Source organism: Prionailurus bengalensis, chromosome X (genome assembly GCF_016509475.1).
Source record: "Prionailurus bengalensis isolate Pbe53 chromosome X, Fcat_Pben_1.1_paternal_pri, whole genome shotgun sequence".
NCBI lineage: Eukaryota > Metazoa > Chordata > Mammalia > Carnivora > Felidae > Prionailurus > Prionailurus bengalensis.
Window position 1 is genome coordinate 58,836,265 of NC_057361.1, and position 14,183 is coordinate 58,850,447.

Below are 14,183 nucleotides of genomic sequence, written 5' to 3' on the forward strand. Positions count from 1 at the left end.
GTTCCTTTTTCCTCTTTTCCAACCCTAGTTGTCTACCTTCTTTTCTTCCTTACTTCCTTCTTTTATTCCTCCCCACCCTACCTCCTTAAAAAAAAGCAGAAGGACAAAGCTGGTTTGTTTGGGAAATGGACTGATCGAAAGAAAACTTGCCAAAGTGGAAAGGTGGCTTTTAGCATTCTGTGTTTCCAAATAATGAATTTGAACATCAGGTTGGGTTATTAAAGCTTTTGGTATAATTGTAAATTAAATTTCCAAATGAAATTGTCTTGTTACAAGCCACCTTACGCAACCGCGCTGCAGGGGTGAGGAGTGGGGAGAAACCAGAATGCTTCTGAAACTCCCACCTGTTGCTCTGAGCCCCACGCGCATGCTAATGCGTGGAGTGTATGCGCAGCGTAGCTGTCTGTTTGACTGCTTCATCAGGGAGGGAGAAGGCTTTTCAGCACCATCTAATGTTAAAAGGCACTAGTTTTAAGTGCATAGCTCATAAATTCTGCTGACACTTTGGATTAACCTTTATGTAGGTTTCCAGCTAATGAATTGTAATGGATTTCAATCTTAGTTGATAAATCTAATTGGTAATTTATAGAACAAATATTGAATAAGCTCCTATTAATTGTCACCCCACCAAGCGGACAGCTAACATGAATTGCACTTCACTGCAGCTTTAGAGATCGGTTTAGGCTGAGACATTGCGCCTGCCTTAGGTTGCTGACTTCTTTATTTCAGAGCTCTGGAGACACCTAGTTTGAAAAATGTTTATTCTGTTTTTGTGAGAACTTAGTGAACAAGAACATACTCTTGAGTGAAATGCAATGTATTTCTTTTGTAATCAGTGCATTTGAAAATTCAAGCCAGCATATTCCTACTAGATGGAAGCAAAATTAAGTTGTCTTTGTAGAAAACGAAGAGCCTTTCTTCCAGCAAAAATCCCTGCTGTATGCAATAGCCCTGATTAACCCTCTCCCTTCTGCATGTTTCCCATATTACAGACTTGAGACTGTCCTCATTCCCATATGTTATAGACATCCAAAGAATTTCAATTGCTTTGTTGAACTTTTACTAATGATCTTGTTTTTATTTTCTCTCTTGTTTTTGGTTTTTCACCATTGATATTGTATTTAGAAGGTTTCAGGTGGGTGAAACCTCCTATTCCATGCGTAAGGTGCCTCGCTGAAGGGAGCTCGAGGCCTGGATCTAGGGCAGACACACACCTCCTCCTCTTCCAGCAAGGAACGCACCGAAAAGTCACATGATGAGAAATATGGTAACGGGTTTGTAACTGCCACAGCAAAACAATTTGCCTCCATGCCTGAATCTTCTGTCTTGTGGCTTCAGAAACAGCTTAAAATAATTTTATTTACAAGCAAGTTATGTAAGAGAATGTTTTATACTATAGCCACAATTCTGTCAAAGATAAGTAAAAGTTAATTGATATTAAAAATTATTAGAGATAATTTACTAGTAAAAGCTTCTAACTCTTCTTGTTGTTCATTTTTTTCCTTTTTTCTTCTTTGTTTGGATTGCAGCATTCTGCTCTTCTGATGATGCGCTGTGACCCTGCAGTAGCGCAAAGGCTGCGCAGCGTTAACGCGCAATGCGTGCAAATGAGCCCCTGTGAACGGTTGACTAGATGAGTAATCTGATTGACTGGCTCCCTCAGTCCTATTGTGTAGCCTTTTTGGATAAAATTGGGTCTTAACATACCTCCAGTCCAACTAATCTCATTAAACAAATATTCTCTATGGGCCTGTCTAGTAGATTAATGGATCTGGTTGGCCGTTTGCTGCGTCTAGGGGTGTTCTCTGTAGCGCAGCAGTTCGCAGCGATTGCGCAATGCGATGCTGTTAGGTCGCGCAAGCGATGTTTGCGCTCGCATTACAGGGACCTCAACCTAGGTGCAATCCTGTCATATGAGGTTTCAGCTTCAGTCCCCCTTGGGAGACAGGGGCATTGCGAGAATGTAACTTAGAGCCTGACCTTCTCATACCTGACATGGCAGAAAAACCCTTTTCTCCTCAGTAATATAGTTTTGACGTTAGCGAGGAGCGTTGTTTAGAGCAGCATTTCCCAAAATGTATTTTGTGGTATTCTAAAAATGTCTAATGAAAGAGTTCCATGGTCAACTAAGTTGAGGGAATCCTGTATAAACAAACGGACTTAGGGAAGTTCTCTAGCAAAGAAACTGGGTTTCTTTTCTCCTAATTTACTTGATCATGGAATCCTTTTTTTCAGTGATACCCGTTAACATTTTGTAGAACACACTTTGGGAAACTGGTGAAGGAGGTGGGGTGGGGTGGGAAAACTTGGCTTTAAGTGGCACTCTCTAGATCGGACTTGAAAACCTAGCAAAAGCCCTTAGGTGTTCAGATAAGAGGAGTCCAACATAGAGTCTTAAGGCAACTGACTTCCCAGATGAGTCCCAGTATGAGGGTCGGTTGTTGGTTGGCAGAACTGAACATGGTGGTTTGCACTTGGGTTCTGGTGGCGCAGGCGCAGGAGCAGCCAGCTGTGGCAGCGCATTAGTTTTGGCGCAAGCGAGCCTATGCTGCAGGGTCACTTTTGGCTGGTCAGAGAAGGAATAATGATATCACCTTCTTCCCCCCACCCCAATCTTTTTTTTTTTTCCCCTTTACAAATTTTCCCTTTTCCCTTTACCTCCTTCCCCTCCCATCTTCTTTCATTAACCCCCCCCCCCCAAGGCATGTTATTTGAAAGCAATTGAGACGCAACCGAACTTTGCAGTAGCTTGGAGTAATCTTGGCTGTGTTTTCAATGCACAAGGGGAGATTTGGCTTGCAATTCATCACTTTGAAAAGGTTAGTTATTAAATTAATAATTGGTACTTAGGAAGTGCTTATGTGTGCGGGCTGTTTTTATTTAGAGCTAAATAATAGGCCTTTACATGATCAGTCACATAATATCCTTGTTTCTCTGACCATATTTAAGGCATTTGCTAGATGGTATATGATATGGCAGTTTCCAGTTTTGCGTTGAAAATGTAGTAATTAAAAATCCATTTTTTAAATGAGCAACTTTAAAAAAGCAGGGTTTCTTGGTCAAAAGGCTGATTCTAGCTGGGGGTAGGAAATGTACAAAATTCATCTGGAATGCCCTCTTGTACCAGAAAGCATGGAAGCTTTGGTATTACTTTGATTATGTCTAAAGGACTCAGGAGGCAACTGGAAGAGGCTCACACTGGATAAAGATGGGACTTGAACATTAGGAATATTAATAACAGAAATATATTGAAACTTCTCATGTGTTTCAATCCATGAGTTTATAAATATACTAAGAAGAAATTCAGTGGTCACCTTTGGAAGATCAGGAGCAATTCATTTTGAAAACTGGTTAAAGAGGGAAGAATAAAGCATTTATCTTCCTCCTGTATGAACTGGACCTCAGGGTAACCCAGTAGTTGGATAGGGGGAAGTTTCTTATTTATAGAAGTGTTCCAGCTAGTAAATGAAAAAGGAATGATAGAATCAGAGTATCACCATTAATAAATTTAGGCATTTATTAGTGGCAGAAAAGACACAACCAGACAGTATGTACTTTTTTTTTTTTTGAAGATTTTATTTCTAAGTGATCTCCACACATAATGTGGGGCTCGAACCCATGACCCCAAGATCAAAAGTCACGTGTTCTGCAGACTGAGCCAGCCAGGCGCCCCTAGAAGAGTTAGCCTTATTAGTTTTGAATAAAATAGGGCCAACCGTTAGAAGTATTTAGCTCATTAAAATTGGAATGGACCCAATTAAAAATGTTTCCCTTCAGGACACATTTTGCTCTCACATTACATGAGCAGTTACTTTGATAACCTTGAGATTTGTGAATAATGAGAGGGTACTGAAATGACTGGGTTTTATTTTCAGTGAAAGAAATAAGATTTAATTATATTACAAAATGTAATTGGAGGCCTAAAATTATCTCAGAATAAAAACTTGTAATTGGAAAGTTTATCTGAAATCCTAACTTGATCTAATAGCTGCCTTGTAATTTTTAGGCTGTCACTCTTGACCCCAATTTTCTGGATGCTTATATCAACTTAGGAAATGTCTTGAAAGAGGCACGGATTTTTGACCGGTGAGAGAATGTTCTATCTGATAAATTTTCTTGAGTCTTTGTTGCATTGACACCTGAGACTTGGGACTAAAATTATGGCCGCGGTCCATTCAAACACATTTTCCTTTTCTAGTATATTGCTCTTCCCTCATCATGTCTGATGTATTACCTCTTATTTATAGGCATTGTTGCCTGACTTTTCATTGTTGGCTTTTCTCAAAGCCATTATCCTTCTCACTAAGAATTGAGTTGACCTTTCTCTTATTGTAAACTGTTGAAATAGTCATTATTTATTTATTATTTTTTATTTTGGGGGGAAGAGAGAGAGAGAGAGAGTGTATGTGCATGAGCAGAGGAGGGGCACAGAAAGGGGGAGAGAGAAAATCCCAAGCAGGCTCCTGCGCTGTCTGTGCAGAGCTCGATCTCTTAGTTCACGTGATCATGACCTGAGCGGAAATCAAGAGTTGGATGCTTAACTGACTGAGCCACCCAGGCGCCCCAAAATGGTTATCTTTTAGACTAAATTACTTCTTTGATTCACAAAGCTAAGTAAATCCTGACTTTTGACTTGTTTTTGTTGTCAGGAGAGAGCTTATTTCTTATGTGGAGATAGAAAATTTTTCAGTGTAAAAATATATTTTATTAGGGTGAATTTTGAGTTGAGGTTAAGTATAGTATAGTGTGAATTATAATTGATATGCTTTGGTACAGTATTATAACATGAGTTAATTGTAGCAAAGCAGCCATTGAAAGTTAGTTGCATTATGTGTGTGTGGTTTTTTTTTATTTTTCATTTTTTATTTTCAGAGCTGTGGCAGCTTACCTTCGAGCCCTCAGCTTGAGTCCAAATCACGCAGTGGTGCACGGCAACCTGGCTTGTGTATACTATGAGCAAGGCCTGATAGATCTGGCGATAGACACCTACAGGCGAGCTATTGAACTGCAACCACATTTCCCTGACGCTTACTGCAACTTAGCCAATGCTCTCAAAGAGAAGGGCAGTGTAAGGACATTTATTCAGTCTATTTCTTTGTTACTTGATAGGATTAAAAAGTTGTTTTTGTGCGTATTGTTATTAAGTATTGAGGTGGTCAGTCGTTTCACTTTGGAGTTTTGGTTGAGAGAATAGCAAAAATGACCTATTTTCTAGAATATTATCAGCCCCTCAGCTTAACCAAGCAGTTGTTAGAATAACATCAGTGGTGGCTCTGTGATTCCTTTGTGGACGTTTTGAATAATTTGTTTTGTTTTCTAGGTTGCTGAAGCAGAAGATTGTTATAATACAGCTCTCCGGTTATGTCCTACCCATGCAGACTCTCTGAATAATCTAGCCAATATCAAACGAGAACAGGGAAACATTGAAGAGGCAGTTCGCTTATATCGTAAAGCATTGGAAGTATGTTCAGGGTGGTGTGGATGGATATTTTGTCTGTGATAATAGAGGAAAAGCAGTTAAAGTTAGCCATTTCATCCACCTCTTTTGTAAAAATTGTGGTTGAACCATTCATGAAGCTAGTAATTGAGTAGCTACGGTTTGAGTGAAGTCTTGTGTGACATTCAAGAAAGACTCTACATTGAGTTCATGATTTTATGAATAGATAAGATCACAAAAAAGTTAAACAGTAAGTTACAGTTCAAGAGAGGTTGCCAATAAGTATAATTTTAGTGCCTGATAGCTGTAGTGGTGGTTGGTGGGTGTGGTAGGAGTTTAAAAGAGATTTCAGAAGAGAGAGATGCTGGAGTAATCAGCATAAACTAGGATGAGGAGAGGTCTATCTCATCGTGGTTTGAAACAAGGAGAGATCTAAAATGAAGAGGTAGAATTTGAGCTACTTGGCTTTGAAGAATGAACAGATTTAGAGAAAGGTAGACAGAACTTTAGGGATATAAAGGTATTTGGGCAAAGTTCTTATTGTGGTAAGTTACTACTGCTGTTGTAGAAGTTTTTAAACCTCAGGTATCATCTTGACTGTAGGTCTTCCCAGAGTTTGCTGCTGCCCATTCGAATTTAGCAAGTGTACTGCAGCAGCAGGGAAAGCTTCAGGAAGCTCTGATGCACTATAAGGAGGCTATTCGGTAAGACGCTCACCGTCATGTTATTATTATCATTTTCTCTCACGTTTTAAAATGTTTGGTATTTGGCACATTTGGCTTGTGTTAAGATGACTTAATAACAGACTACATTCAGGGGGGTTAAAAGTTTTTGTGCTAGATCAATAAAATGTTTGTTTTCTCCTTTAGAATTAGTCCCACCTTTGCTGATGCCTACTCTAACATGGGAAACACTCTGAAGGAGATGCAGGATGTTCAGGGCGCCCTGCAGTGTTACACTCGTGCCATTCAGATTAACCCTGCATTTGCAGATGCGCACAGCAATTTGGCTTCCATTCATAAGGTACTACTGTTTGTTATGTGTGCATCTAAGCACCTAATGTTTAATTTTAGGACAATTTTTAACCATCCCTCTGTATTTATTTCCAGGATTCAGGAAATATTCCAGAAGCAATAGCTTCTTACCGAACTGCTCTGAAACTTAAGCCTGATTTTCCTGATGCTTATTGTAACTTGGCTCATTGCCTGCAGGTAAAGAATAACAGGCCAGTAATTGGCTTTTGTGTTGCAGTCACTTAATAATTGTTATGTGCCATATTAGTCCAAGCCTGGCTGGAGACCCTGTTCTTTAAAGGGTTATCTGAAATTAGTCCAAAGACCCACAAACTGTTAAATCTTGAATAGGGTTTTCTGGATAATAATGTCTTTTTACCTCCTCTAGATTGTCTGTGATTGGACAGACTATGATGAGCGAATGAAGAAGTTGGTCAGTATTGTGGCTGACCAGCTAGAGAAGAATAGGTTGCCTTCTGTGCATCCTCATCATAGTATGCTATATCCTCTTTCTCATGGCTTCAGGAAGGCTATTGCTGAGAGGCATGGAAACCTCTGCTTGGATAAGGTGCAAATGTTTTAAGTTTTTTTGTTGCAAAGTAAAATACAGATAGAGAAAATGATGTGGATCAAATGTATATGGTTTAATGAGTTACCATAAGGTGAACACCACCCAAGTTGAGAAGTGAGACTTTGGCAGCCACCGCAGAAGCCCTTTCCATTGTGTCTGTCTTGATCATAACCCCTTCCATCCCATAAAGCAGAATCCTAACAATAGATGGATAACGTCTTCTTACAGTTTGAAAATCATAATGTTTAATACAGTGTTTAGTATTTGATATTCCATTCTGAGAATTAGAGCACTAGTTTGTCAAAGGTGGGAGTTTACTCAACAGAATAGATTGGAGTGCTAGATGTAACTCTGTATTTTAAAGGTACTTCCCGGGGTGTCTGGGTGGCTCAGTCAGGCGTGCGACTTTGGCTCAGGTCATGATTCCATGATTTGTGGGTTCTAGCCCTGCGTCAGGCTCTGTGTGAGCAGCTCAGAGCCTGGAGCCTACTTCAGATTCTGTATCTCCCTCTCTGCCCTCTTGTGCTTGCTCGCTCTCTCTCAAGAATAAATAAAACATTAAAAATAATTTTTTAAAAAAGTGCTTCCCTACAGAATTTTCTAAAACGCAGGGTTTGTCATGCTCTGTGCACACTGCTTCCTTTCTCCAAGTTTTAGATTTTGCTCATGCTCTTTCATAGGCCTCAGGAACATGATAGAGTATGAAGCATATACAAACTGCTAAGATTGTATTGAACTGGCTGTATGAATTAAATGAAGTATTCTGGGCAAATCATTCCCAGTAGGTGTGAGGTATAGGTTTGTTTTGCTTTTAATCAATTTTCCTAGGTTTATGTATAGATTCAACTTGACTAACAAGCATTGGTTTCCATTGGTAGATTAATGTCCTTCATAAACCACCATATGAACATCCAAAAGACTTGAAGCTCAGTGATGGTCGACTGCGTGTAGGCTATGTGAGTTCTGACTTTGGGAATCATCCTACTTCTCATCTTATGCAGTCTATTCCAGGCATGCACAATCCGGACAAATTTGAGGTAAGACTAGTGTTTGTCTAGAGACACTATTTGTTTCATTAAACAAAACCTCATTTGTGGCTTTACCATCACCATTAAGTGTTAAGCCTAGTGTCTTTTTTTTTTTTTTTAATGTTTTATTTCTTTTTGAGACAGAGACAGTGCATGAGCAGGGGAGGGCTAGAGAGAGAGGGAGATACAGAATCCTAAGCAGGTTCCAGGCTCTGAGCTGTCAGCACAGAGCCTGACGCGGGGCTGGAACTCACCGTGAGATCATGACCTGAGCCGAAGTCCCAGGCTTAACAACTGAGCCACCCAGGCGCCCAAGCCTAGTGTCTTTTTGAAAGATTTGAGCCGAAGTTTTTACTCACTTTTAATGTTTTAATTGAAATACAGATGGCATACAACATAGTGCATAAGTTTCAGGTGTATGACATAGCAGTTTCACAATTATATGTTCTGAAATGCTCACCACAATAAGCATAGTTGCTGTCTGTTACCATGCAGAGTTATTAAATATTATTGACTATGTTCCCTCTGTACTTATCATCTCTGTGACTCATTTTATAGCTGGAAGTTGCACCTTTTAATCCCCCTCACCTATTTTACCCATCCTCTTCATCACCCTCCCTTCTGGCAACCACTAGTTCTCTGTATTTATGAATCTCTGGTTTTTGTTTGCTCACTTGTTTTTTAGATTCCATATATAAGTGAAATCATATGGTATTTGTGTTTTCCTGTCTGACTTACTTCACTCAGCATAATATCCTCTAGGTCCATTTATGTTATGAATAGCAAGATTTCATTTTTTTATGGTAATGTCCCATTGTACGTATGCATGTGTTTACACATACACTCTCCACATATTCTTTTTTTTTTTCTCCACATATTCTTTATTCATCTGTTGATGGACACTTCCATATCTCATTGAGCCAAGGTTTTTAAATATACTGTATGCTGCCTTTCAGGTATTCTGTTACGCCCTAAGCCCAGATGATGGCACAAACTTCAGAGTGAAAGTTATGGCAGAAGCGAATCATTTCATCGATCTTTCTCAGGTAGGTGAAACTCCTACACTTCAAACTTAATTTTGAACAAATAGTGAATAAAACTATTGGCATATAGCTTGTATTTTTTGTGACAGATATTTTTAACATCAGCTACTACATATGGGCAATTGCTTTGCTCTTATTTGCTTAGTCATTTACATTTATAATCAGCATGGATTTTGCTGATGTTGCAAATGAAATAGAAATGTGGTCTATCTGTGCTTGGACATAAAACTCTTCTAGGGATTAAGCCAGGTCTTATGACAGTAGATACTTAATATTAACTGAATAAATTGACCAAAATGGTGGCTTGGAAGAGGAATACATAGGTTATTTAAGGAAAATAGATGAACTATGGTTCATCTATCTTTGTGGGCCTTTGCCTTTGGTTATCTTTATTTCCATACTTTATTGCTATTTCTAGGAGCATAAATTTTATGTTAAATTAAGAATGAGGAGGGGCGCCTGGGTGGCGCAGTCGGTTAAGCATCCGACTTCAGCCAGGTCACGATCTCGCGGTCTGGGAGTTCGAGCCCCGCGTCAGGCTCTGGGCTGATGGCTCAGAGCCTGGAGCCTGTTTCCGATTCTGTGCCTCCCTCTCTCTCTGCCCCTCCCCTGTTCATGCTCTGTCTCTTCTCTGACCCAAAAATAAATAAACGTTGGAAAAAAAAATTAAAAAAAAAAAAAAGAATGAGGAATGCCTGGGTGGCTGAGTTGGTTAAATGTTTGACTCTCGATGTTGGCTCTGGTCATTTGAGTTTGTGACATTGAGCCCCATGTCCGGCTCTGTGCTGACAACCAGGAGCCCGCTTGAGATTCTCTCTTCCTCTCTCTCCCTGCCTCTCCCCTGCTTGTGCACACAGGGTCTCAAATAAATATTTAAAAAAAGATTGAAACCTGTGGAGGAATTAATTTGCTGAGTCTTGAGTTTTTTTTATTCAGACTCTGTTGGCCACTTTGGTGACTAATAGAGATATGCATTGTAGAATATATCTAGTAATTCACGTATGAGTCATTGATACCCAGCAGAAGAGTTTTGAGATTCTTGTCATTTAAATAATATGTACTAACATCTTTGGCAGTGTAGCTGTTGCTATGGGACCAAGAAGCATACTGCCTTCCACTTCTGAGATGTTCAGGGGCTCACTGCTTATTGACTGAAGTCTAAACTCTTCAGCATGGCCTTCACAGTCTTTCTGAGTCTGAGCACAACCTTGTTGGCCAATACTTTTCACCCACCATTTCCCCTCATGTATACCCTGTACCAAATAGCAAATAGCAATAGCACCAAATAGCAGTGATCTACACACCATTTTTCTTAATCTACCATGCACTTGACTCTGATTAATTCATACTTTTCTCGTGTCGAGATTCTATTCTGTCCAACTGCCTCAAACTCCTTCCCATCTTTGAAGACCCATTTCAAATGCCAGCTCCTCTATGAAGCCTTGTTATTCATACGTTCAGTCTAGAAGTAAACTCTCCTTCCTCTGTATTCTGTTTCTGTAATGTTTTGGGCCCATTTTAAGGGCACTTAACCACATTTTTTACCCTGCATTAATGTAACTTGTGTTGTTCTGTTTTGCATCTATGACTCTGAATTTTATTTGATGCCTTTAAGACGAATTGAGTTAGTTTGAGGGGCTCCTGGGTGGTTCAGTTAAGCATTTGACTCTTTATTTTTTATTTTTTTAACGTTTATTTTTGAGAGAGAGAGCATGAGTGGGGGAGGGGCAGAGAGAGAGGGAGACACAGACTCTGAAGCAGGCTTCAGGCTCTGAGCTGTCAGCACAGAGCCCGACGCAGGGCTCAAACCCACGAGCCGGTAGATCATGACCTGAGCTGAAGTCAGACGCTTAACCGACTGAGCCACACAGGCGTCCCAAGCATTTGACTCTTGATTTCGACTCAGGTCACAATCTCACAGTTGTGAGATCTGTCTTGAGATCAAGCCCTGCATCAAGCTCTGCTGGGTGTGGAGCCTGCTTAAGGTTCATTTTCTCTCTCTCTCTCTCTCTCCCTCCCTCCCCCCCACTCCTGCTTTCCCGCTCATGCTCCTGTGCTTGCTCTCAAAGAAAAAGAAAACTAATTGAATTAGTTTGAGATTATACATAGTGAGTTCTTTTTTTATTCCATAGATTCCCTGCAATGGAAAAGCTGCTGATCGCATCCATCAGGATGGTATACACATCCTCGTAAATATGAATGGTTATACCAAGGGTGCTCGAAATGAACTCTTTGCTCTCAGGCCTGCTCCTATTCAGGTAAAGAAGTTCATGATAATTGCTCACAATGTTTATTGAATTAAAAAGACAGTGATGTGGGTCGTCCTCCGCCCCCGTTTTTCTGGCATTTGAAACATTTGAAACATGCTTGACATAAGAATAAAAGTATAGGGGCTTGAGTGTCCGACTCTTAATTTTGGCTCAGGTTGTGATCCTAGGGTCATGGGATCAAGCCATGTGTCAGGCTCCATGCTGAGCATGGAGCCTGCTTGAGATTTTCATATATTCTCATTCTCTCCCTCTCTCCCTCTCCCCCCTCCCCCTCCTTCTCCCTCCCCCTCCCTTTTCCCCTCTCCTCCTCCCTCCCCCTCCTCCCTCCCCCTCCCTTCTCCCCTCTCCTCCTCTTCTCCCCCTATTTCCCCTCTTCCTGTGCCCCTTTACCCTGCTTGCACTTTCTCTAAAATAAAATGAACAAAGAATAGTTCTTGAAATGCACAGGGACAAAGAATTCTGAGTGTAGAATACAATGCCCACAGGTACATGTGTATGGAAACCTGCAATTCATACTTGGGTACAAACGGTTCTGTCTTGTAAATCGGAAAAAACATTTTAGCACTTAGAAGGTTAGACTAAAATATTACTTGATTCCTCTTGGCTAAAGAAGTCATCCCTCCTTGTTTGTTTCTTATTTAATTTAGGACTCCTATGGAGGGTTTTTAGTTTTTGGCCTAATTTTTTCTTTCTTTTAGGCAATGTGGCTGGGATACCCTGGGACTAGTGGTGCGCTTTTCATGGATTATATCATCACTGATCAGGAAACTTCTCCAGCTGAAGTTGCTGAGCAGTATTCCGAGAAACTGGCTTATATGCCACATACATTCTTTATTGGTGATCATGCCAATATGTTCCCTCACTTGAAGGTAGGTAGAAAAACAGTGCTATGTGGGAATTGCAAAGAACTGTAGTCATTTATTTCCTTGCTATTGTCTCTATGCATCCTAAAAGATATGTGTGTCAAACTTTTTTTTTTTTTTTGATTAGAAAAAAGCAGTCATCGATTTTAAGTCCAATGGGCACATTTATGACAATCGGATTGTTCTGAATGGCATCGACCTCAAAGCATTTCTTGATAGTCTGCCAGATGTGAAAATTGTCAAGGTCAGAACCTGGTCAATATTGTCATTGAAACAAAGTTATCTGCATTTGGGATCTTTTCCCTAATGATACGTTTTGTTGTTTTTCTTAAAGATGAAATGTCCTGATGGAGGAGACAATGGGGACAGCAGTAATACAGCTCTTAATATGCCTGTTATTCCTATGAATACTATTGCAGAAGCAGTTATTGAAATGATTAACAGAGGGCAAATCCAGATAACAATTAATGGATTCAGTATTAGCAATGGACTAGCAACTACCCAGGTGAGAAGAGACAAATAGAATGTAATGTATACCACCAACTATTCATTTGTCTCCTTTAAATCTCATAACTCCAGGAGGTATAAGCATCATTATCCCTGTTTTATAGGAGAGGAAATAAAAGTTCAGTGGAAATTGGTATCTTCTATAGCTTTGTCTTATTTTAAATGTCTGTTGGATTCAGCCAGCTGGTCACTTAATGAGGGTCTACTGTATTAACAGTATCTTACTGTTTCCTATCTGTGGCTTTCCTCTTAAAAATGGTGAACTATCTGTAGACTTCATACAATTTCTTCTGTAACTCAATCTTTCCCTAGTTAAATCTCTCTACTTTTTAAGACTTTCAGTTCAGGCAGCTTCTCCAGGAATCCATTCCTGTCCTTATCATTAATCTCACCTTTCCCGTTCCATTGGTACCTATCTGTTCTGTTTCTTTAATGTTTGGGTTATATTTTTACATGCAGCACAACATGTTATAATTCCCTGTGTTTGTATTTATTCTCCACTGAGTTCAATTACTTTAGGGCCCATGTCTTAGCCACAGTAATGTAGTATTTGTTCAATAAATATATATTGCATGTTTGAATAAGTGAATAGGTAGCGCTGTCAAGATATTAGAAGGCAAGGAGTTAACAGTTTTACTGGTATAACATTTCATACCAAGGGTGCTCAAAATGAGCTCTTTACTCTCAGGCTAGCTCCTGTTAAGATAAAGGAATTAATATTGGGCTAAACCGACAGGGGTGTGTTTTTTTCTTACTCTCTGGTTACCTGTCCTTTGGAGCAATAGGACAGACCTGTTTGACTCAAGAAAAACGTGTGTGTGTATGTATGTATGTGTGTATATACATATATACATATATATACATACATACGTATGTATATATGTATGTATATACATATGTATGTATACGTATGTATATATGTATGTATACATATGTGTATATATACGTATGTATATACGTATGTATGTATATATGTATATACATACATATATATGTATGTGTATATATATGTGTGTGTGTGTGTGTGTATATATATATATATATATATATATATATATATATAGTTCTTGACATTCACAGGGACAAAGAATTTTGAGTGTAGAGCACAATGCCCAAATGTATGAAATGTCCATACACACCTGGAATAGTTACATAATGGAAGATAGTACCCAGATGTGTGGGAATTGTAAGATTATAAATGTGTACATACTTAGAAATAGTGGCAGTCAATGTGAGGAGACACAGTAGAGATCATTTGGAGGAATGATTTAAATTTAGCCTTCAAGGGTGGTTGTGATTTAGAAAAGGACATTTCATTTATTAAAGTGAGCAAAAACTTGCTTTTGAATTAATAGGGTTTTGAAAAGAACTTTTTGGCTTGAGTGGTAAGTTTCAAGGTGTAGTCCTCACTGCTCCCAATTAAGATAATGCTGTAACGTTTTTCTTTTTTT

At 39.4% G+C, this 14,183-nt stretch overlaps 1 protein-coding gene across 4 annotated transcripts in view; it reads left to right on the plus strand.

The window, feature by feature from the left end:
• OGT (O-linked N-acetylglucosamine (GlcNAc) transferase) overlaps positions 1-14,183 on the plus strand; it is a 37,075-nt gene that overhangs the window by 12,003 nt on the left and 10,889 nt on the right. For all 4 annotated transcript variants that reach the window (XM_043570677.1, XM_043570678.1, XM_043570680.1 and 1 more), the window contains 14 exons: positions 2,703-2,819; positions 4,007-4,086; positions 4,873-5,068; positions 5,321-5,461; positions 6,041-6,141; positions 6,307-6,460; positions 6,547-6,648; positions 6,839-7,018; positions 7,900-8,058; positions 9,006-9,095; positions 11,225-11,350; positions 12,061-12,231; positions 12,353-12,469; positions 12,560-12,730. In XM_043570677.1, coding sequence (XP_043426612.1) covers positions 2,703-2,819; positions 4,007-4,086; positions 4,873-5,068; positions 5,321-5,461; positions 6,041-6,141; positions 6,307-6,460; positions 6,547-6,648; positions 6,839-7,018; positions 7,900-8,058; positions 9,006-9,095; positions 11,225-11,350; positions 12,061-12,231; positions 12,353-12,469; positions 12,560-12,730 — 1,905 coding nt within the window. The remainder of the gene's footprint in view (positions 1-2,702; positions 2,820-4,006; positions 4,087-4,872; positions 5,069-5,320; positions 5,462-6,040; positions 6,142-6,306; positions 6,461-6,546; positions 6,649-6,838; positions 7,019-7,899; positions 8,059-9,005; positions 9,096-11,224; positions 11,351-12,060; positions 12,232-12,352; positions 12,470-12,559; positions 12,731-14,183) is intronic.